This window comes from Arachis hypogaea, chromosome 7 (assembly GCF_003086295.3).
Source record: "Arachis hypogaea cultivar Tifrunner chromosome 7, arahy.Tifrunner.gnm2.J5K5, whole genome shotgun sequence".
In the NCBI taxonomy this organism is placed as follows: domain Eukaryota; kingdom Viridiplantae; phylum Streptophyta; class Magnoliopsida; order Fabales; family Fabaceae; genus Arachis; species Arachis hypogaea.
In genome coordinates, this window is record NC_092042.1 from 80,024,762 (window position 1) to 80,049,831 (window position 25,070).

Sequence of the window (25,070 nt, forward strand, 5' to 3'; positions counted from 1 at the left end):
CGGTGTCTCCCACGCATGCAAGAAACTCATTGTACCTCTTCTCAAACTGCTGAGCTTGTTGGTGAAGCTCCTGTATGAGCTTCTACACCTCGTCCCTCAAATCGGCAACTTCCTTGGGATCGGCAAGACTAGTGGCAGAGGCAGAGGTAGAATGAAGCTGCCAATGTGGAGGTGCGGAGGTCGCCGATGAAGAACAACCCCAACCTGTAGATGTGATTCTTGTAGGGCTTAGAGACGGTCTCACGCCAAACCCTATCAGGATCAACGACTGAAGCATCGGAGCTGAGGTCGTCCTCACTAGGCTGAGATTGCTGGATCGCGGCCTCCAATCTCTGCATGTAGTCCTTCTGTGTAACACACATTATGATTAGGATGAGAGTTAATTGACTTTAAACTGAATATATTTCAAACTTAGAATTAATTGAAACTCACATAATAAGCCGCAGATCGCTCATAAGCAAATCTCTCATTGTTGACCTTCAATGTATGAGTATACTTAAAGGTCTCCGCCAATGTCGCCTCACGCTCTAACGACTTAGATTACACATATTGAAACCAACTAATAAAATAAATCAAGTAACAATTAATTCAAGTAATAATTAACAAAGATTAGAAAACTGCATACTAGCCTGCTTTTTGTCTTCATGAAAGTCGCCAACCCACTGGTATACTTTGACGACCTCGGAAAACCCTGTTAGTTCTGTTCGTTAGACGGTGATGCTTGAACCCCTCATTAGTACTAAAATAGATGTCCAGTTCCTTCTTAATATCTGGACGGAGCCAAATCGTGAGGTGGTCGCACCCCCGACGAATGTCCTGCATCATCTGCTAAAGTCGCCTAGCTATCCGATGGTCATAGATTTTTTCCTAATAAAGATATCATGTTCCCTATCCCATATAAAGTTCTCCTGCACAAAGTAATTCAACAACATTAGTTAGTTCAAATAAAATACAGTTAAAATACAGTTAATTCAACAACATTGGGTTCTTATCGCCCACTTTTGAAACATCGCTCTCTGGTCTTAGCAGGGATCTTTGTGTAGCTCGGCCATGGATGGTCGTACATGGACTTAATCACATTGGAGATTTTCTGTGTACATACATTGTTGTTTGGTGCAAACCTATCAATGAAAAACTTAAGATTAGCAAACAAATAAAACTTAACAAATCCAAAATAGATTACGGATAAAAGGCATTAAAACAATAATCATGCCTGAATGCCATCAGGCCAAGTATTCATTCGTATGACAGTGGTGGAGAGGCATTTGGCTGGGACGCATTAGAGGAATCACCCACCACGATATTTGTCGCTGGAGTTGTAGGGGGCAAGGGGCATAGCAGAAGGAGTGATGTAGATAGGATTTAGGACCATAATGAACTGTTGGTCTGGTGGAGCCGCCTGTGACATCACAGGGGTCGACAAGGTAGTCAGGATAGAGGGCGAGGAGTGAGAAGTCCCTAGGGTACCGGTGGAAACTCTCCCTCTATCACGACCACGAGACCGACTCGTGACACCTCTGCTACCTGTCCTCATGTATATAAAGAGAATACCAATTAACACTAATCAATATATATACAACACAAATCCTTCGACATTTATATTATTTAAAAAAAAGTTTAACATAACCCCCTTAAAATTTGACATATATTCATCTTTGCGCTTCCCACAAATCTAATCAACCTCAATCTACAACACCAGTCAAAACTCAATTAAATTCACAACATTTCTAGCACAATATATTAACTTGTATATACTATTGTATATATTTATAAGGATATCATATATATTTATATTTAAATATCAACAAATGTCACTATATGTAACGTTAATCATTATATATTTATTTGAAAATATAAGGAATTAAGTTAAATTTTGCCAAGATTTAAAAAATGATGGTTAATTGTTGCCTTATAATACATGATTTCTTCAATAACTATACATATGAATTAGAATAATCCTAAAAATAATGTACTTACATTGTCATAGTAAATGAGTACAACCTAATACTTTAAATCTAACCTATCTTAACAACTTAAATCCTCTAGCTAAAACTAAAAATTAAATTTAACTCGAGGATATATAATACTAATTATCAACTAAAATACAAATTAAACATAGAAGCATATAATCAAGCACTTGGCGTGCAAAAGCATTAAACAATAAGAAATAGCACAACTAAGTATTCCTTCAACATCAATTCACACAAATCAGCATCAATGACACAACAATCAGCAGTACATTGCAGAAATTCAGCAAAATATCAATCAATCTAGTCCAAACAAATTCAAATTCAAATTCAAGAAACATAATAACATGTTGAACTAATTTTTATAAATTCTCTAACTGATTCTAAATTAAGAATAAATTAAATTAACAATAATAAAAATATATAACGAAAACTTCACTAAGCAACCTGAATAATCAACACAAATCAACAATAATTAACACAAATTAACAATAATTAACACAAATCCTATTTTATAATAACAAGTAAGCTCAGACCTTAATCCTATTTTAAAAGTTCAGAAGCATTACCTGAAATGAGCTTTAACAGGAGAAGAGAACGACTGAGCAAGAGCTTCTGACCTTGCCCCTCACGTCAACGCCGAGAAGAAGAGTAGAAGTGGCGGCAGAAGCATTTGCAGCAACAGCGGTAGCAGAACAGTGAGAGGGTGTCGTCAGAGGGGTTGTCGGAGAGGAACGGGCTAACGGTGAGATGTTGACGGAGAGGAGAGATGAGAAAGAAAGACTGGGAGTCAAGAGGTTAGAGAGAGAGAGAGAAATTCGAAGTAAAAAGAAAGAGGGTTCGTGGTTCGAATTTAGGGCACGGTTACTATCGAATTTACTGGCAGATAAATCCAACAATAATGCGTTGTGGGTCACCAAAACGCAGCATTCCACTAAACGTGTTCATTGTCAGAAAAATTCGACGCTAAATTTTGTGCCTATCTTTCTAATCTTCCTGTCATTTATTACCAGCGAATTTACCATCGGAATTGAAACTCCACTGGTAATGCTTTGTCCTGACGAATTCAACACTGAAACTCCCGATAAATCCGACGATATTCAGAGCCTTTCTTATAGTGTAATCTTATACTCATAAATGATGAGTTTTTTTTATAAAACTACCCAAATCCTAAAAAACTATTAAAATTTTCCAAATTATCTTTGCTAACTTAATTCAACTCTAACCTCATTCAATCTTTATCTTCATCTTCATCCTCAATTCCTTTATCTCCTTCCCTTACTCCTCCATCATGTTGAAGAAGTTCCTTTACATGGACCCTCCCTTTCACTTCCACTACTCCTGACCGTTTCTTCCACAAAGGCGTCGGTGAACAAATAAAGATGCCAGTGACGAATCGTCATGTTCTCCCATGATGGATTCCATAATCCGATCCCAAGCTACACACAGTTCAAAAAGTAACTTACAGCTAGTGCCAAATCAGGGAAGAGAGGATGCAGAGTAAAGCTTTGATCTCATTCAAAATTTTGACTGCCAAAAAAAATTCTAAAAATAAGAAAATAATATCTTTATGAAAAAAATATTTATGTTCATTACCAATTCAAATATAAATATTTTATTGAAAGAAGCAAAGATGAAGAAACAGTCATAGAAATACTACTATATACAACTGGTAAGTTTAGTTTAATTTAATTTAATTTAATCTTCTTTATTTCTTTCTTTAGTTATTATCGACATGTAACAAAGAAGGAAAAAAAGGGGCATCCAGGTCGGTGCGTGCATTAGTGAAGTTTCAAGTGAATATGCACAGGTTTTTTCTTTATGACTTTTGTAGATCTATTTCTGGTGGCGGTTTAAAATCGTCGTGAACCGTGTGATTTTTGTAGTATCATTTGAGATGACACAGGTTAGATATGCACATTATACTATTAATTTAAGAAGAAAAGATATAAGTATATTAAAAATAAAAAGAATTTTATCAATATCTACAAAAGAGTCAAATAAAATACTATAATTTTGAATTGGACAAGGAAAACTAGTTAATTGTTAATTGTGTATTCAATTCCTAATTAATTTCTATAATTTTATTAAGGTTGTCAAATTTGCGAGTCTAAATAAATTCGTGACTCGACTCATGAATTAACTAGTAGATTCGTGCAAATTTATTATGAATTTTTTTAATATATACATAATAAACTAAAATAGTATAACACACATTATTATCACAAGTACAACCTTAAAATTTAAAATACACATTCCAATCATTTATAATTATGCTTATGCGATTAGTACAACAAACATAGAACACATATAATTCAAATCCTTCACTTTTTAACTATTCCCTTGGACATCAATTCTATATCACTTCTATTTTTACTTGTATTTTTTCTCCTAGAAATTGGAGGAAGATTAGGAATTCATGACCTTGTCAGTGAACTAATATTATCAGACATTTTGTATTTTTATTTTAAGTCAACAATATCAAATAATCAAATTACCAATAAGTGTATAATCATTAATCATAATTCTATAAATTATAAAATCAAAATTATAAATATTTTTTTGAACAAAAAAGCTCAACACATTAAAGTGGAGCAGGTATGAACTAAAAAAAACACAACTATGAACACAAGACAATAAACACATTTAAATTGGGTATAATCCATTGTCATCTCCGGCATTGCTATCAACAACTAAATGGATCAACGCCACACCATTTCCTGTAACTCAAAAACGACATATTCTTGATTCCATCAACACTTGTCTCTGAGCTCTAGAATACTTTACTATTCTGTTCCAACCAAATGTTCCAAATAATCACAAAGAACACTATCAGACACTTCTTTTGCTCAAAGTTATGACTAGACACTCCAATCCAACTTTGAAATAGCTCTTTGACAGTCCCCAGAATAGCCGAAGCTCTATCAGCACACGTCAACCAAGCGTGCCACACCTGCCACGTAAACTCACAGCCAAGAAACAAACGATGCACAAATGCTATTTCTTTTTTACACAAAACACAAATATTATCACTATGATGAATAATTTCTAGCCTACTCAGTCCCTCTTTAATGTTGACCCTGCCTACTAAGATAAACCATGCAAATAGTTTAACTCTTGGAGGGACCAATCCTCTCCATATGGTACTAGTGAAGCTGTAGCTTGTGATATCCTCCGAGAGAGTCTCTTTCTGCAACACCTGCACAAATGAATTAGTAGAAAAAATACTTGTTCTATCAAATTTTCATATAACAGTATCCTCTCTACTAGACGATAATCTTACCAGCTATAACCGGTCATGAAGTTTATTGAGAAACTCTAACTCCCATTGGAATAATTCTCTCCTCCACTGAAAATTTCATACCCACTCTAATCCATCTCAGAACCCACAGTCCCCTATGATAGATCCTTGTTGATTTGGAACAGAGAAGAGTCTCGAAAAAATATCTTTCAAAGAGCCACTTTGTAACCAATCATCCTCTCAAAATCGAATACGTCTTCCATTTTCCACCTCCATAGACAAACCACTGATCATCATATCTTTTACCTGTTGCTCTTTAATATTAAGCTGGCAGATATCTTTCCATGGGCCACCTCTTGACGGTAATGGCTGTTTTGACAACATTACAGTTGGGTTCAAATGATTATAAGAGCATACAATCTTCTTCCACAATGGACAATCCTCCTTTGAAAAGTGCCACCACCACTTGAACAGAAGCGACGCCTTTCTAATCAATGCATCCCCCACCCCCAAACCACCTAGCTTCTTCGGAGCTTGCACTATCTCCCATTTCACATGTGATATACCGTTATTCCCATCTTTTTTACTCCACAAAAATCTGTTTTGTAACCCAATTATCTTTTCTGCAACCGCCTTTGGCATCTTATACAAGTTTAAGTAGTAAACCAGCAAACTATTAAGAACAGACTTTATGAGAACCAGCTTACCAGCTTTGCTAAGAGACTTCGCTTTCCATAAGCTAAGGTTATCTTCCACCTTGTCTATGATTTGTTTCCAAGTATTCCCCAATCGAGGATTTGCCCCTAGAGAAATCCCTAAGTACTTGATAGGTAAAGCAACTTCGGCACATCCCAACAAACCAGTTAACATTGTAATTTGTAAAATCTAAATGACTAAATTCTAATCTGGAAAAGGTTCAAGCAATAAAATTACCTTAATACAACGACACAAGGGAGGAAAACAACAACCTGGCAACCAGCTGCGATGGAAAATGACAAGAGTAGCAGCACAAAACAGAAGCTGCGACGAGAATGACGGCAGTAGCAGCACAAAACAGAAGCGACAACAAAGAGCCAGAGACATCGTGCAGAAGCCAGAGAGTCAGAAAGTTGACGACGGCGCGAACCAGAGCAAAAGTAGGAATCCGTAGGGGAAGAAGGCGAACTGGCGATGGTAGCAACACGACTGAGTTGCGGACGGTAGAGGCGTGAAGAAAAGCAAACCAGAGAACAACAAAGGTAGAACCCAAGGACGACGGCACAAAGCAGAACAAAGGTAGGCGAAGCAGGTGAATAACAGCAGTGCGACAGATACCAAGGGAAACACAGAACAATGAGAGTGTGAGACTCTAGAGAAATTACCCAAAGTAAGAGAAGGGTGAGTTTGAGTGTTTTTTGGTGGTATAATTGTAATCCTAGAAGAAAATGGTGTCGATTTTAAACAAAAAAGAGATCATAAACTTGCTAATTCAGTCATAGACTCGTGAGTTTGACTGAATTTAACTTTTACTCAAAATTAAATTTATGTTTAAGTCAATTTATTCTACTATCTAAATTCATAAATTTGTAACTCGTACGAATTTACAAGTAAACGCACGAGTTTGAGAACACTTTTTTATTTTGCATAAAGTTGCATTATATAATTATTTGACCAATGCTGACTTTAATTTGTGAAAGGTTCTGACTTTAATGCTTTACAATAAGTTGAGTGCTTGAGAACTCAGAATAAGGGATAAGCGCTTGTGTTGCATTGAGGGCCCTATACAAACTACAAAGCCACTACTATCATCCGATTTTCAATTTCAGTTTGTCTTTTTCAAAAAAAATATAATAATACGATTAAGTGTTGGGCGCATTAATTTCAAATATATATATAAGAATTATCAATCATATGCAAACCCTTAACCATAAATCATCAAGTTGTTTAGCATTTTGGAATAAATAAGTAACATGATGAAGTAGATCGTCAATTTTTGAAAATCTCAATCTTATTCAATTTTTTTTTTTAGATATTTTATATATCTAAGTTACATTGACATGATTGCTGATGCATATCACTTACCCATACCCATATATAGGGGAATTAGCACTATCGCTTAGTTGCCCTTACATAGACAGGGCTGCCATTCATTGAGGTGTAGCCATTACACCAGTGACCCTTCAAATCAAGACATGCCAATTATCATCTATTATTATTAAGTGATCATAAGAGAAATTTATGAATGACTAGTACTTTAACTTATATGTGTTTTCACTTTTTCTCTCCCCATATAGCTTAGATCTCTTGGATTTGTAGCCATAATATACGCTCAAGTAGTAGTGTTTCTTCAAAATGTTTGTGTTTTTTAAAATTCGAACATAAAACAAATTAACTGTCTCAATAATTTTAACTCAACTTTCATAGTCAGATTAAAAGAAAAAACTATTCATTTTGCCTCTTTTTATTAGTTTAAATTTTTGAAATAGATGATATCATAACATAATATCAGAACTCTATATTTGAAAGGTTTTAAGTTCGATCCTTAGTGAATCCTAAAAATGAAAAAAAAATAATATAAGACAAATAAAATGAAAAAAGAAAACCTATACAAAAGTGAAGCAAACCCAAACAAAAATTCTTGTTTGAAAAAGAGTGATTTCATGACAACAAACTACTAAATCGATTGAATTTTAATTTTTTTTTATAATTATGATTTTTTCAAATTTTTTTTAATAAATTCAAGTCTGGAGCAAAAAGAGAAAGATTTTTATATATAATAAATTATTTTTATCTTTTAATATTATTACATTTACATTTAATAATAACAAAAACATAATATATTTAATTTAAATTAAATATATATTAAAATCAAAAGATATCAAATAAACTTTTTTTTAAATAAAAAATTTATAAATTAAGATATACCTATATGAATAATTTTTTTGTTTGATTATTTTTTATTATTTTATAACATAAAATATATAATATCATGAACTATATAAACTTTGAGGTTTAGCTATTTTTTTATTTGACTATTATGTTATACTTATATGAAATTATAAAATTTTAGTTGGTTTTATATTTTTAATTTATATATTTTTAAAATTTATATTAGCATATATTTATATTTTTATGTATTTATTTATAATTTTATATGATATTTTATTATAATTCGATTCTTTCAGTTAAACTACCATTAAATCAGTTGAATCTTTAAATTAATAAATTTCAATAACCGATTTGAGTTTTACAACCTGTCTTTTATGTTTTTGTTCAACCAAGTACACATTCTCGAGTGAGGTTTATCATTGGCCACATAAATTGTCTACCCACTCGCCTTTAGTGGGATATATGCATGATTTATGAATGAATGAATTTCTGATCCATTTGTTACAAATTCCGTGGGTTATTCATAGTAAACAATAAGAAGAGCATGAGAGTTTTCAACAAGGTACAACAATTTCAATTATTATATACATTACACTCACACCAACAAACTCTAAGTCTATGCATTAACTCTTATTTTATTCGTTTTCTTCGTCCTTTACCTAAAATGTACCATAATATTATTATTCCACATTTCCACGCATGGATAGAAATATGTTGGACTTGGACCTTGTATAATTTGCCAAACAAAACATAAAAAACAATATCATCATGATAAGTATTTGCAAATAATAATGGTAGATATATATATACATCCACCAATCCACTACCAATGTACGAGTTACCGAAAAGAAATCTAGATTAATAAGTGAACATGTATCGCATAATCATTGTGAATGTCATTATCACCCTCTGACCCTATATATGTACTATCCATCTTATATTCCCTAACAAAAAGGGTTTATTACCTTTTAAAAAAAGTTTTCTAAAGATATATATATATATATATATATATATATATATATATATATATATATATATATGAGTTGACCATTTAATTTACTGTTGAATTGAATTTAACATAAAAACAGTATCAAAAATTATTTATCGACAGATTATTTCATCCGACGCTAACTATTAGCATATTTTTTATCGGTTTTTTAATGAATTTGTCGAGACTAAGTTATTGATTACCGTTGGATTATTGTGACGGTAACTTTAGCACTATATTATGTGTTTTCACGTTAATTACTGTCGGATTTGTCCACCAATAAATTTTATAGTAGTTTTTTTTCACAATTAAGACACAATTAGTAGTCAAATTAAAATTCTTGTTAATATAATTAGGGCAGAAATTCAAAATTACTAGAAATCAACTAATAATTTTATCAAATATTAATTGTCTAATTTCTAATTTCTATGAGTAAAAGTATGTTTCTGCACTGTGATATATATAATTTTTTATGATTTAATATAAATTATCTGACATATAAAATAATTTATTCTAACAAATGATATCATAACCATCCATAATTTAATCATAAAAAATATTTAGTTTTATTATTATTTTTGAATCGATATATATATAAGCGTATTTTTTTTGAATCGATATATATATAAAGCGTACGTCGTTTACATTTAGAATTGTTGTGCAATAAAATTATATAAATTTTGAACATTCTTCTATAGTTCGGTTTATTGCTAATGCACATATATGTAATTTTACTATGTGTGCACATCAAATATTTAAGTTAAGTTTAATACATGTATATTATATTATGTGCGTGCGTGTATATATATATATATATATATATATATATATATATATATATATATATATATATACGTACTATTATCTATGTATTTACATAGATAGTATCATGTTATTATTTGGCTATACACATTGTTGTGCATTTATGATGATACGTCAGTGTTAACGTTATCTCTCTTTCTTTCTTTTTTTGAGATGATGCTCATAAAATTATTTTATAAATAAGTATTGATAGTTTATTTTAAAATATTGATTGAATATTATTGAATTATGATTGATTATTTTAATTATGTGTGTCATTAATTTAGTGTAAAATTAATTAATTATCTCTTTTGAAATATAAGATTTATTGTGTGTAACTTATGCGAATATTAATCGATCCAAAAGGAGATTTATATTTAGCTGAGTTATGTGTACGCATTAATAATATTTGAATAATAGAAAATAATGTTCATTATTTATGTGAACAATAATCGGTCCAAAAAAAATTTATTATTTGGCCAAATAATAAGCATTATACACTTGTTCCGGCCCAACCCACTTGCGATTAGAGGTGACAATAGGTAGGGTAGGGTAGGGTTTGGATCCAACCCTAACCCTATCCACTCTTAACCCGCAGGTACCCGACCTTACTTGCGAGTTACAAAAAAGTATACAACATTATTATATAACTTGATGATAATTTAAAATATAACTAATATTTATGTAAAAGAAATTATTAAATTATCAATTAATGATTTTCTTTTAGTGGTTAAGAATCTTTTGCATTTAGTGAGAGGTCTTTGATTCAACATCTATTTAAAACGTGTATATATATATATATATATATATATATATATATATATATATATATATAGTGCAGGTTGATCGGGTTGGGTTGAGGTTCAACCCGCACCCTACCCGACCCGTACGAGAACCCTGCCCGCACCCTACCTTACCCGCTGCGGATCGGATTGGCAACCCTACCCGACTGGGTGGAATCAGGTTGGGTACCCGCGGTAGAGTACATATTGCCACCCCTAAACCTAGGTCCGGTTACGGATAGCCAATCCGCCGGATCCTGACACGAGGGGCCCACCCGAGTACGGACTATAAAAGGGAAAGGAACTACCTCTTCTTACAGGTACGACATTCTGTCCTAACCCTAAATGAGAAGACAAATTAAAATAAAAATGAAACTCTAATTTAATTTGTACAAAGGATAAAATTAGAATTAATTAATTGAAATGAGGGTATTTTAGGTATAAAATTTTATGAAAGTTTCAATCTTCATCTCTAAAAATTTTAGTCCTCTGTGTCCCTACTTTTTGAGATACTGAAATACTTAAATTTTAGAGACAGAGACAGAAATTTTAGTAACAGTCTCTGAACTAACAAACATGATACTGAGTCTCAATCTTTCAATTTCTCTCTCAATACCTCAAAACAAATGCTACCTAAGGTAGCGTTTGGTGGAGAGACAGAGACAGAAAGACTGAGACTGAGAGACTGAGACTAAGAGACAGGGAGTGAAACAAATCTCAATATTCTGTTTGGTGCAAAAAGGGAGACAGGAATTGAAACAAGAATGAAACTCTAATTTAATTTGCACAAAGGGTAAAATTGGAATTAATTAATTGAAATAAAAGTATTTTAGGTATAAAATGTTATTAAAGTTTCAGTCTTCATCTCTAAAAATTTCAGTCTCCTGTGTCCCTACTTTTTGGAGGTACTGAAATACTGAAATTTTGGAGACAGAGACAGAAATTTTAGTACCAGTCTCTGAACCAACAAACACGATACTAAGTCTCAGTCTCTCAGTCTCTGTCTCAGTACTTGAAAACAAACGCTACCTAAGTGAACACAAAAACTACAACTTCTTCTTGCTTCAGTGAACCGCACATTCAGAGCAGAAAAAGTTACCAAACACAAAAAAACAACATTCAAGAAACTTAAACACACTTTTCTCACTTTTCTCCTCTCTAACGCTAAACCAAACACAACCCAACTCTCATACTATAATTGTTGGGTAGCTAAAGAATGATTATATTCACAAACATCCCCAACAAGTTATACGAAAAACCAAATTCTTGAGTATTTTAAAAGGATCTAAGTCAAGGATCAACTTCATAATTGCATAAGTTGTCAGCTGGAAGCTCTTGAATGATATTGATTTTCTAGTATTATTTACATGGATGAATCAAAAGGCCAGACTCAATGTACTATCTTTTTGGGAACAAAAATTCTCGAAATGCAGTGTCTCCTTGATTAGTGGATAAGTAATTGATAATCAATTCTGTGGTGGTAGCATCTACTGAAAAGCCTTTGTCTGTCATTATTTGAAGGTATTTCATGGACCTTAAAGGATCTCTTTTAATTAGTAACCCTTGGACAAAAACATTGTAAGTGGAGTAGTTTGGCGGGCAGCCATTCTCTTCCATGTTCGTAAGCAAGTCTTCAGCTTCATCTATTAAACCTTGTTTACATTGACCTTTAACCATAATGTTATAACTTATAAGTATACAAATTAATTTGCAGACCTTTAGCAGGCAAAGAAGAAAAAAGTTTCCATGCCCCCTTTACTTCTCCAACGGCCCACATTCCATCAAGCATAATATTATAAATCACAATGTTAAGATCCAGACCACTCTTCTCCATTAATTCAAACAACGATGTTGCCTCGGAAAGAAGCTGGCATTTACATAGACCATCCAACATAACAGCACAAGTCTGGAGATTGGCCATCTGGCCATGTTTGTGCATACTAAAAAAGAGTTCTTTTGCAGCCAATGGTCGACCAACTCAACAAAACCCACCGATAAGAGTGGTCCAAGTGACAACATCGGGAACGAATCCAGTATTGACCATTTCATTCAAAAGATGCATAGCCTTATTTATGTTTTTAATCATACACCATCCATGTATAAGTGATGTGTAAGTTACAATGTCAGGTAAACAGCCCCTAGTAACCATCGAGTTGAATATTTTCATGGCCTCATTGATTTCCTTTTGCAAACAATGTCTATCAATCAATGCATTATAGGTAAAGGGCATCTGGCCGCTCACCCATCAGAATCATAAATCCAATTGCACTCTTAGCCTGCATAACTTTTCCATCTTTGCAGAAAACATCCACTAAAATATTTAGAGTTTGCAAATCTGGCATCATCCCCACTTTCATCATCTCATCCAGCAGGGAAGCAGCATCTTTCCATCTGCCAAAATTACAAAGACCTTGAATCAAACAACTGTATGTGACGATATTTGGTTTAATACCTTTGCTGCACATTTCTGAGAACATATTTAAAGCCTCAGACACCAATTCATCCTTGCACAAACTATCAATAATTGTGCTGTGAACTACAACATTGGATCTACAATCTCTTTCTTCCATCTTATGTAGCCACTCAATAGCTGCATTAGTGTCGCCCATCTTACACAATCCATTAATCAACGCTCCATAAGTGTAAACATCCAATTGATAACCCATGCTTTTCAAACTTTCAAGCGTCCCCACTGCCCGAGCCACATCGCCTTGCATGCAAAGCCCATTAATGAGAGCAGTGAAAGTTGACAGAGGTGGCTCCAATCCAAGCTTGAGCATGCTCGCAAAAACAGAGAACCCGAAAGGCGTCAACTTTATTCGACAAAGGCAATTAATCACAATATTAAGAGTAAAGCAATCAGGTTTTATGCCCAAAGAAGAATACATGTATTGAACCAAAGATATCACAGTTGTGTAATGCTTCATCCTCACAATCACACCCAACAACAAAGTGAAGTCAAACACAGATGGCAAAGGCTTCATCATAGCCATAGAATGAAACAAGTCAAAAGCTTCCCCAACATTACTCAGTTTACCAAGCTTACACTTGTCTATCAAGGAGTTCCTGAAGTCGTTTCTTTTGTTATTCCTCTCACAATCATCATGATCATCAAGGTTTGTGGCACTAACTATAGAAGTAAAGTGAAATATGGGGAAATGAAAAGAAGCAAAAGGAGGAAGATTGAAAATGGAGTGAAAGAGAGTACCCATGTGTTGATGAAGGCGAAAACGAGACAGAGAAGCTATTCGGGTTGGCACCATTCCTTCAAACACGTGCGCCACACCGTCGATGCTTCCTCATACAGGTAAAAGCACCGTGAAAGAAAGAATCAGAATCAGAACAGAGAAAACCAAGGTTGCCAGAACTGAACCGGTCAAGTGATTGATTCAATGGTTCAATGGTCCAACCGTAGTCGAACTAGTTTAGTTAAATATACAATTTCAAACATCCAAATTCAATGATTTCTAAACTAATAAAATTCAAAATTTTGTAATTTCGCATAATAACTTGTCCATATTTAATCATAAAAACTTACAAAATAAAAAATTTCCAAAAGGATTAAGATCTCTTCTTGCCGAAATAATGCATAAAAATCCGGTTGCATTGATCTCTTCTTTGATTCCCAGTGTAAAGCAAAATATTCCTTAAAGAACTTCACTCTACTCCCAGCTTCCCCAAACTCCTCCTCAAACTTCTTCCAGAGGTCATTATTCCTCAAGCAAGCCACCCTAGCCACAACAACACTAGGAAAACTCTCCAAAATCATCATCTAAGTTCTGTGGGGACATGAAACACGGTGGAAAGTCCAATCCAACTTTGTCAAAAAGATCAATCAATAATGGCAATGCAAGCCTATCCTTAACTATGTTCCACAACTCAAAAATCTCACTTTGTTGATCAACAACAGCATCATCATCAAAATTATCCTTGGATTCAAAATTTTCCAGCATCAACTTCAAGGGCTTGGAAAATTTACGATTATCCATAGTATTCAAGAAAACTCAGCATCCAAAGCAAGGTTCTGAGAACCGGACCGGTCATCGAACTGCTTTAGTCACTGGTTCATTGGTTCACTGGTCTAACCGGTCTAACCGGTCCAACCGTGATTCAATCGAAAAAACCGTTTTAGAATAAAATAATAAATAAATTACAAATAAACACCCTAATGCAACAGCCACAAGCACAACTCGCTTTTTATTTCTTCATAAAACAGTAATGTGAACCATGAAGAAATATGGCTAAAATGTAAGCTCATTCAAGGGAATCTTGGTATTGAGCTTTGTGTCTCCACTTCAACTCATTCCACATGGATCTTAAGTTTGTTTCCTTATACTTGCAAAATGGTAAAGATTTCAACAAAGAGCACCTGTATATATTTACTTGCTCTAGAGAGGACCATCTCAATGTCATGTCTATGGTTACAAATCTGAGTCTTGGCAAGTTAGCTAGCAGCAGCACCTCCAGTTTTGGAAGAACATTCTCACCGATCTCTGTGACTAGAATAAGTTCTTCTAATCTAAAGCAACTGTGAATTTTCAGTATCTGGAGCTCTGAGAGATATTGAATAGCCCCATTGCAAAAAATGGTTCCTAAAAACGGGCAATTTTTCAAAGTCAAAACCTTTAATTTGGAAAGGGATCTAGGATTCAGAGGACCTCGAAACACACAATTCAGTTCAAGCAATTTGTTTAACAGCAACAAAATTTAAAAAACAGCAACAAATAATTACCTAAACCCTGAAATCAATAAATCTATCAACAAAAATTCAAAAATAGCAGACTCTGAAATTAGAAAACAGCAGCAGCAGCAGCATAGCAAAGCCATTTTTATCAATAATTTCAACAACACAACTTATCAATGATTATTCAAAAATCAGAAATTCAGAACAGAGCATAAATGATGCATTACAGTGTCACATTACATTTTTTTGTGCATAAAATTTGATTATGACCATCTTAGAGTCAGAATTATTGTTCACATTACAAGACACTATTATATTATTCTGGTTTGAAGCCTTGTTGTTGTCAGCTACCCCACATTCTACAAACAGATGCAATTGCAAGATACTATGGACTAGAGAAAGGGCAAGTAGTTAACTTACAGAATAAAAAATAAAGAACACACAAAACAGCAACACAGCAGAACCAGAGCTCATTCAATAAAAAATCACAACACACAAAAACAGCAACACAGCAGAACCAGAGCTCATTAGTAATCAAATAATCATTCAATAAAAAAATTAAAACACAAAACATTCAAATAATCAGTAATCAAATAATCATTGAACATGGCATAAATAAAAAAGGCAGAAGAAGTTAGCAGTGAACTGACCTTCGAAGTCTAGGGTTTTTTTCTTGGTTGAGCTTCTGCTCTCTGAACTCGAAGGAAGAAAATTGGAATGGAGAAGGGTTTTTCTTCTGAGCAAAGGGGCAGAAGCGCGACGGAGACAGAGGCCAGGCGACAAACACGACTCAGAAGATGGTGGTTGGAAGAACCTGCGGCTGAGCAAACGAAGAGTAGACTCAAAGACTCCAAGCTCGAGCAAGAAGCTGCAATTGGTGGGTTGGGGACTTCGAGCACGACGACTAGACGAAGACGATGGTGCCTGAGGGCGCGACGGAGCTGATGAATACCAGGGACTGACGCGCCGAGCTCGAGGAAGAAGCTGCGATTCTTGAAGGAAGAAGAAGCACGAACGACCAGACGACAATGGTAGTGCCTGGGCGCGACGGACGGCGGCAGCCCTTGCAGCGGTGGTGGGGAAGCTAGGGTTTCCTGTTTTAACTTCCTTTTATGATTTGGAGAGAAGCTGTTAGGGGTTTGGACTTTGGAATGAAGACGGAAGGGAACCAAAACGACATAGTTTCATTTAAACCAGCCGGTTCCGGTTTCAGTCCGACCAACCGATTTTTGGCCGGTTCAACGGTTCGTTAATGGTTTTTTAATTAGTGGTTTTATATGGTTAATTGAATCATTAATACTGTCTGTTCACGGTTTGACCGGTTCGACCAGACACTCCGGTCCAATTTTCAGAACCATGATCCAAAGTTGAGAATCCAAAAATAGAAAAACTAAGCCAAAAATCCAAACTCAGAATCATAAAACCCAGCAACTAAGAATCACATAATCAGAACTATTAATAAATTGAATCACAGAATCAACTCAAAACAAGCAAAAATAAATTGAAACAAAAGTACTTACCGACGGCGAAGAAGGAAGGAAGTGATGGCGACAGAGAAGAGAAGTGAACTTGGACAGAGAGAACGAGAGAGAGCTTGAACAGGAAAACGAGCTCAAAGAGAGAGACAGAAAGCTTGAAGAGACGATGACCGACGGACCAGCAACCCTTCGTGCGACGGCAAGGAAAAGACGACCTCCTTGACTGTTTGGGTGATGAGTTTGGGATGGTGGCTGGTGGCTGCTCTAAGAAGGGTATTAGGATTTTCTATGCGCGAGAGAGACTTAAGGAGAAAGGGTCGTAAGAACCGAATTGATGATTGAACCGGTTAGACTACTGGTTTATTGATTTATTGGTTCAATTGATAAGTTATTGGTTGAACTGGTAGAATCGGTCTTATGTAAATAAAAAATATAAAATAGTTACAAATTTAAAATATATATTTTTATTAATATTTTAAAAACAATCAAGTTTCAACAAATTATAATTAATAAGTTATAATTCGATTGTTACTAAATAAGTATATAAAATTCTAGTATTTTTTCATGATAAAGATTTTTTATTTTATTTTTATATTAAAGTATTTTTATATTTATTATATTTTTATAAACTATGTGTATTTATTGAAAATAATATTAATAAATATTATATGATCATAAAAAAATAACTATATAATTAATAAAAATATTTGATTACATATTTAATAATATTTATATTAATAATTATGAATAATAAAAAAATAATTAATTTAAATATAAATGAATATAAAATTAAAATAATATCTAAAAAATTATTGTGTGATTTTATTATATAATTAATAATTAGCATATAAAATACTATGGAATAAAATAGTGTAATTTAGAATTTTCTCTTGAACGATTCAGTTAGATCAGTTTTTCACCGGTTTTGACCAATTTTCATCGACTTTAATCGGTTCTTACCAGTTCTTGACCTTAAACGGTCTTTACATTAGCCCGGATAGATTGGAGATCCAGTTCATCGATTTTTCAGTCAATCCGACTAATTTGGCCCAATTTTTACATTATGGAAAGGGTTTGGATGGATCTTCTTTTTCTGATTTGTGTTTTATTTTTTTTATAGAAAAACAAAATGATGCGATTTTGAGGCGTATGGATCCAAACCGGTGAGCCTCCAAAAATCGGGTTGATTCTAACGATTTATCGGTTAACCGTCAGTTTAATTTCTTTTCACACCTTTTTTTTGTCAAGCGGTTCTTTGAATTAATCGGACCGATCAAAAAACTAGTTCTCAGTTAATCCGGTCGGTCCGGTTCGATTTTCTCATGACCTTGCAATTTATCAAATATTTTTTATTAAAATAAAAAAATTTAATGAGCGAAGTTATTATGCGGTAAAAACTATATAAAGGCCACTAAGAAACCCTAAACCAGTAAACCCTAACACTACTTGATCTTATCTGAGCAGATCCGCCACGGCTAAGTTACTGCCTTCTCCGAACAACTCTCCCTTCTTCCAATGCGGCAGCGAGGGGCGGGGGCGGAGCAACCCTTCTTCCTCCCTTGGAGGTAGTTGCAGGCGGCTCTGCCCCGAGAAGAGATGGACACGGAGGAGCGGCCTTCCGCTGTGTCGGAATCTGCGATGAAGACTGCCCGCGGTCAGAGCCCCCCTCTCTCTGCTTGCTGGGGCCGTGATGGCCACGCGGGCTATCCCAATCCAAAATATCTCTTCTTTTTTTTTTTTTCTGTCTTAAAATTTATAATGTTTTCCAAAAGTTTTACTTCTTTACTTTAATTGGACCTGTATCAAACAACTTTATCTTGGAAATTTCAGTTTTTGCATTTTTTTAGTGTGTTTTCGAGTAAAACTAGAATATGTAACAGTTTTGCGGATCTTGCATAGTTGCATATATCAAATGTTTTGTGGTTTTCCCTTTGACGCAATTTTGTGTGGCTATGCTCATATTGTTATGGTTTTTACGACTGAATTCCCATAATGGTTCTCAGATCCATGACTTCCACCATTTTGGTCCTGAGATCCATGACTCGAGGACCACAATACCAAATTGGTGAAAGCAGAGAATCTAAGCACTATTATGAGAATTTAGTATGGTTTTTCACTTTATACTCAAGCCATGTAGTTCTTCAGAAATTTTCTTTGGACTATAATTCATACATTGTTATTCAGTTAGAACTTGTTGATTCCTTGAGTGAGGATTTCTCAATCCATTTCAAGAACTTATGAATCAGTAATTGGTTGCGTGCTTATGGTTTCAAATAGAAATTATTGATATTTAACTCTTTACTTCTTTTAGTGCAACCTTGAAATAGTAGGCAATACATTATGAAGCAAAAACCATAGCATCTCTGCACACCAAATGGTAGATTCTCACCAAGCCAAGTAGTTAAACAAACACAACAAACCGAAAAAATAGTTAGGCCTTCAAAGAAATGACCCTATTCAGGTATACAGTTATTTGACAACTCCGAAGTGTCGTTTTCTTTTCCTTTGCTCTTGTTGTCGTCCATCTTATCTAACTTGGACTTTTGGTGCAGGCTATTGAGTTTCTTTACCTTGGAGGTATGAACTCGTACCCGGATTTCCCAAGGACGCACCGCAACCCAACGCTCCGTCCAGCTCCAACCCCAGCTTTCCTTACCGAGACTATACGAAGCCTGACCGAAATATTGGCTACAGTTTGGCCTCCACTGCAATAATTAAGGCATGCTTTTAGAAATGTGGTGGAATTCTTTATAACAATTGGTATGTGATGTGGTGCAAGTAGATCAAGGTTTGTACCTGATGAGAGAAGGCATATGCCATGGCTCGCTCTCGTTTAATTGCGGCTTCTTCTCTCTGATATAACCTTGAAATTATCTCTTCCATTGTTTCTGAACCGCCGCACCATTCCACCTAGCATGCATTTTACCAAACAGCATTACAAGAAACAGACAGAAACCAAGTGATTGCGAGAAGATGGTTGAAACAATGTGTACCTCTAGCTGATGAATCTTAGCTTCGAGTTTTAGCTGGCTTTCCAATCTCCTTTGCTTAACACGAGCTTCTGTTATCATACAGATTCTGCGAGCTTTAATCTCGTCTTGTATTCTGCTCCATGAATGTATATAGCTTAATGCAGTTGCTGTTTGCTCTCTGGCCAGGTGATCTTGAATCAAAGCTTCAAATTTCTCTGCCCCCTTTAGATGGTTTAATGTTCTTCTTGCCTGCATAGTATGCCAGAAGGGGTGTCATTTAATGTTCTTTTATGAGAAATATTTGGTGTACTCATCATGCTCTAATGTAATTTGATGGTATCATCTCCCATGATTCAAATTGGTATGCTAAATTATATTAATTCAATTCGGTGCATTGTTACATGGTACTTAAACTTGATCTATGAAACCAACAAGGAATTGTTAGGAACATGGAGAAATGCAGCCAAGTTTCTAGCCTTGAAAATCTAGCAATTATATTTTTGTGACAATTTGTCAAGATCTTGTGTTTACTTTCCTATTATAAGCAACATGAAATGCTTTTTTTACATGGATAAATCAATTTTGCATAGTTGATACGTTGAAAAGCCACTATATTTGGATTTGGATATGTTAGATTTCTCAACAAATTGCTCACTAATTTATAACCAGTAACATCATTCGTACACTAAACACACTCGTATCTGCATAAAATATAGTTGTCAATTAAAAATGGTTATGCGTAATGAGATTATTTTAAAACTGTACCATAAAAGAGCGAAATGCATTTTGGATCCTTGTAGCAGCAATATTATCAATCAACCTTGAAGGAACTGTTCTGTCCATTATCAAACCACCTTCATTAGGGATCATGCTACTTGACTCTTCATTACTGCTTTGCTTTCCATTCAACGATTCTTCGTTTATCTTTTCTTCGGTAGGGTTTACCTATATTCAAGGAGCGGTTAAAAATTTTAATTGAAGGGAACTTTTAAAAATTCAATTCTTAGTTGTTATTTTTACTTAAGATATATATAATAAATTTAACAGATTTAAGTGCAACTTGGTTAACTAATTATTCCGAAAAGTGCATAGAAGAGAAAAAATTCAATAATGCTACGTATATACAACTACCAAATCAGTTATTTGTATAAAATACATTTTAAAATAAATACATATTGAAAATAAACATCACATGTATTTATATATAAATACATAAGAACTGATATTCTGTATACATATAGTATTTTTGGAGAAAATTATGGAGAAATCACCTTTTCTTCTTGGGAGTTATCTTCTTTGGGTTTCTTTTTCTGTTTGAATAGTATCCAACAACATTTCCTTGCACCCATTCCTGTTTATTAACAAGTAACCTGCACAGTAATATTCCATCCAACAACTTATAGTAAATTTCTTCATAGATCCATGCATTAGTGTGATGGAGGAACATTATTATTTGGTTATTTACTTATTTATAATTAGCCTTATTCTTGCTTATCAGATGCATTAACCCTTTCCATAGTATTATGCAAACTTGAGAATTGAGGCTATCCAATAATATAATATTAGAAATAAAAATTATTAAAAATAAAAATACAAACAAAACGCATATTTTAAATGAGAAAAAACTATTTTGTCGAAATTCCATCATAATAGATGCCTTTTCTATTAACACCATGGAATTTATATCCAAATTAAAATCAGCAATCTATGTTTATTTCTTTTGATGTTGCACCCAGAACTCTTGAAACAATTTACAACATTAAATCACACAAGTAACAAAAAAAAAATGAGTCCTATTCCCTTAGAACATGAAAATAATGCCATGCTAAAGTTTGTGGCACAAAAAATAATCATAATCATATTGAATGCCAAGGATAAAAGCTAAAGATATGAAATGGTTAAGGGGCACATACCAAGCAGAGAGAAGGAAAAAAAAAAAAAGCAAACAGAGGAGTTTTCTTGAAGAGGATGATGAATGGTGGGTAGTGAGAAGTGATACATTGCAAGAGTAGACATAAATTGAGAGGAAAAGAGAGATAGATAGAATTGCTCAATAATGCAATGACAAGCCAACAACATTGAAGGAGATGTTTGATCTCTTGGAAGAGTAGAAGTCTAAACAAGAAATTAATAACAAGAGGAAAATAAGAGAAAAAGATGAGGTGAGGTGAGGAGGTATTAATTATATGATTATTTCCCAGCTGTGCTCTTTTGAAAATGAAATATCATCATCAAGGAAACATTGATTAAAATCTTGGAATAACAAAACAAGAATAATCTGTTTTGGTCCTGAGAGACTTGAACTCGCGACCTTCCACCCATAAGACCAACTAGAGATCACAAAAAAAACCCACACCTGTGGATATCTGTTGGGATTTTTTGCAAAGGAGGCTAAGAGGACTTGCAAATTTGTGTTTGAATTATATTTGATTTGATATATTTAGTTGAATTGTATATGATTTTATTATAGTTGTATTAATTTTTTAAAATAAATTTAAAATTTTTACGAAAAAATAAACGAGACTGATAGGAATAGAATAGAGATGGGAGACATTTTACTAAACATGAGACAAGAGCGGAAAGAATCTCCACCCATATAAATCCATTGTCATCCCTAAAATCAACGCTCTAACCGAATGAACTATGAAGTACATAACCATGGAATATTAATAAGCATACATTGATTTAAGACTAAACATTTTTACGTCGGATTCTCTTCTAAATTAGTTAGTAGCCATCAAATTATTTAGTATTATTTTGTTTGATAGTTGTTAAAGCAAGATTTCAATCTCAAAGGAGAAGGAATTCTAATACTAATAGTAAATATAAAAACAGCAACAAAATATATATAATACTTATTTTTTATTGATTTTTTATTTTTACTTACTCTATCATATACACTCAAATACCAAACAATAATTATACAATAATTTTTTCTGGCATTGTCATCAAAATTATTATGAATTAGAATTTTATTATTATTCTCTACGTACAAAAAAAATCCTTATTTATTTTTAACACTTCTAAGATCATTACCTGATTTTACAATATTTCTGATTTTATGTTCGAAAAAAGGACAAATAATTCTTTGACTTTTTGATCTGCAGACATTTAAGTTATCAAGGATTTGAAAATACATTTAAGTCTTTAATCTTTTCAAAACCTAGACATATTGATTCCTCATGTTCACTTGAGTCTGTCAGACTCAACAAAAAAATCAAACGTAATTCCCGTTGTACTGACCTGGTTGATATGAATATACATGTAACAGAGTTTTTAAAATTGGACAAATTAAACTTAAAGATTGATATGTCCAGATTTTGAAGAGGTCAAAAATTTAAATATATTTTTAAATTCTTAAAGACTTAAATGTCTACAAACCAAAAAGATATAAATCGATTTGTCCTTTTCTCTTTATGTTATAGTGTTCCGTCTGTAGAATCTGTTATCCTTTCTGTGTTTTATGCTTTCTGGTTATTCCTCTACTTGAGGGTCTTACAGCAAATCTTATGTGTATTTCATAATTCATATACTACTAGGGAATTGATATTGAATTAAAACAAAAAGGTTGATACTTAAACAATATAATAAAAATAATGGTGATAAATAATTCCATAAAAGATTACTTTAACATTAGTAAGTATGACGAAGACAAACATATTTCAAAAAAAAAATTTCGTATTTTTCAGAGTTTGTACAACAGTTTCTTTTTTGTTATACTGCTTAAATTTCTTTTGAATAAATATAGTAGAGAATTAATTTTTAATTAGTTAATATATAATATTAGTTAATTTTTTAGTATAAAATTATTTTTTTTAATTTCACTTTTTGGAGGTTTAAGTTTAAAGATTTAGAATTTAAAATCTAGAATTTAGAATAAAATGTAATTTTTTTAAATGACTGATATTGATAGGAAAATATTTAATTTTCTAGTTGAATTTGTTTATTTTTTATCAAGCTGTAAAATGATGCTAAAAAAAATCAAGATCATTAAAATCATTTCAAAATCTTTCCTTAAAGTATACTCTACTTTATTTCCTTATAGTTATGGATTTTGTTTGCTACTTATGGTATATAGGGGAAAGTTTTAATCTCACCCTTCAAATTTTGAGAGAGAGAGAGAGAGAGGGAGTGCAAATTATCTCCAACACATTGGTTAGGTTCCAACGAAACATGGTACTTGAATGTGAAAAATGAAGGAAACATCAAATCTTATGATATGGCTTGGATGAACACACAATATATATTGTGCATCTAAATCTAACAAAGATCTTTTAAGTTCTTTAGATGACAAAAGAGTGGTGTCATAATACACGTGGTGGGGGCATCCACTCCTAATATTTGAGTCCAAAGGTTAGTGGTGTTTGGTTACATATCTTTGCCAGAAAACAAAACCTTTTGTGCAGGGTGTTTATGTGCAAAATGAAATTGGTTTGTCTTGATTTAGATTTGATCTTAAAATATATATTGGGTTTATTTTTTAAATTTTAATCCGATTCTAAATATAATAAAACTTAAATATTTTTGGGCTACAACTATACCGAGCCTAAATCAGGTGAAAATCGAGTCTTTAAAACTTTAATAATAATTTATAAAAAAAATTTATTTATAAAAAAATTTGTTTATGATGCACTTATTTATAAAGAAGAAACTTGTTATTGAAAAGTTGATATTTATATTTGAACTTGAATTTATCTATAAATTTTAATTTGATATTTCTTTGATCTATTTTCTAATTCAACAAATGTGATTAAAAATAAAACAATAAGCCTATAATTAATATAACATAATATTAAAATTAATTTAAAATATGTATACCTTTTTTTAGTTTTCTTGTTCGCCTTGACTCAAATCCGATCCGAAATAATGACCGAGTCTATTTTTGATATCCTTACCCGACCTTTGACCCAGTAAAATCACACCAATTAGCCCCTAAAATATTTAAAATGGGACCGAGTTTTCTGTATATGCACCCCTATTTTTGTGCACTCTTATACCGAATTTATGGATTTACACTTTCATACTCTTTCTATTTACATACAATTATTATGACATATATATTTAAATATAAATTAATTACTAACAAGTAGACATAATTAGCAAAGACTTGAAATGTATTTATTATAAAAGAATATTTGAAAAACAATAAAAATTATAAAACAATCTAAAATTATTTTATTTTATATTTTTTAATTACTACTTATCTTATTTTACATTTTTTAATTATTGTTAAATAATTAAATAATATTAACAAATGTATAATTATGAGTGTTACATAATTTATAAGTA

At 33.0% G+C, this 25,070-nt stretch overlaps 2 protein-coding genes and 1 long non-coding RNA gene across 3 annotated transcripts; 1 reads left to right on the top strand and 2 right to left on the bottom strand.

Moving 5' to 3' along the window:
* Positions 1-11,933: 11,933 nt before the first annotated feature.
* LOC112701680 (uncharacterized) lies at positions 11,934-16,491 on the bottom strand. Its single transcript, XM_072199785.1, has 4 exons — positions 15,982-16,491; positions 15,017-15,239; positions 14,186-14,426; positions 11,934-13,945 (listed from the first exon to the last, which is right to left on the bottom strand). The coding sequence occupies exon 4, from the start codon at positions 13,908-13,910 to the stop codon at positions 12,861-12,863; it is 1,050 nt and encodes a 349-aa protein (XP_072055886.1). The 5' UTR covers positions 13,911-13,945; positions 14,186-14,426; positions 15,017-15,239; positions 15,982-16,491; the 3' UTR covers positions 11,934-12,860.
* Positions 16,492-19,076: 2,585 nt separating this feature from the next.
* LOC112703629 (protein IQ-DOMAIN 10) lies at positions 19,077-21,901 on the bottom strand. Its single transcript, XM_025755180.3, has 6 exons — positions 21,695-21,901; positions 21,053-21,151; positions 20,547-20,726; positions 19,803-20,030; positions 19,606-19,719; positions 19,077-19,514 (listed from the first exon to the last, which is right to left on the bottom strand). The coding sequence occupies exons 2-6, from the start codon at positions 21,128-21,130 to the stop codon at positions 19,263-19,265; spliced, it is 852 nt and encodes a 283-aa protein (XP_025610965.1). The 5' UTR covers positions 21,131-21,151; positions 21,695-21,901; the 3' UTR covers positions 19,077-19,262.
* Positions 19,126-20,166, top strand: LOC112703630 (uncharacterized). Its single transcript, XR_003154663.3, has 2 exons — positions 19,126-19,270; positions 19,362-20,166. It is a non-coding gene; the product is annotated as an uncharacterized lncRNA (long non-coding RNA).
* Positions 21,902-25,070: the final 3,169 nt, after the last annotated feature.

What these genes read in the sequence shown, in the direction of transcription:
- LOC112701680 (XM_072199785.1), bottom strand. Translation starts at nt 13,910, where the DNA reads ATGGTGCCAACCCGAATAGCTTCTCTGTCTCGTTTTCGCCTTCATCAA.
- LOC112703629 (XM_025755180.3), bottom strand. Translation starts at nt 21,130, where the DNA reads ATGGGTGCAAGGAAATGTTGTTGGATACTATTCAAACAGAAAAAGAAA. An exon ending in ATGCATTTCGCTCTTTTATG is followed by an intron (nt 20,031 to 20,546) that starts GTACAGTTTTAA and finishes CATACTATGCAG; the next exon opens with GCAAGAAGAACATTAAACCA. An exon ending in CATATGCCTTCTCTCATCAG is followed by an intron (nt 19,515 to 19,605) that starts GTACAAACCTTG and finishes TAATTATTGCAG; the next exon opens with TGGAGGCCAAACTGTAGCCA.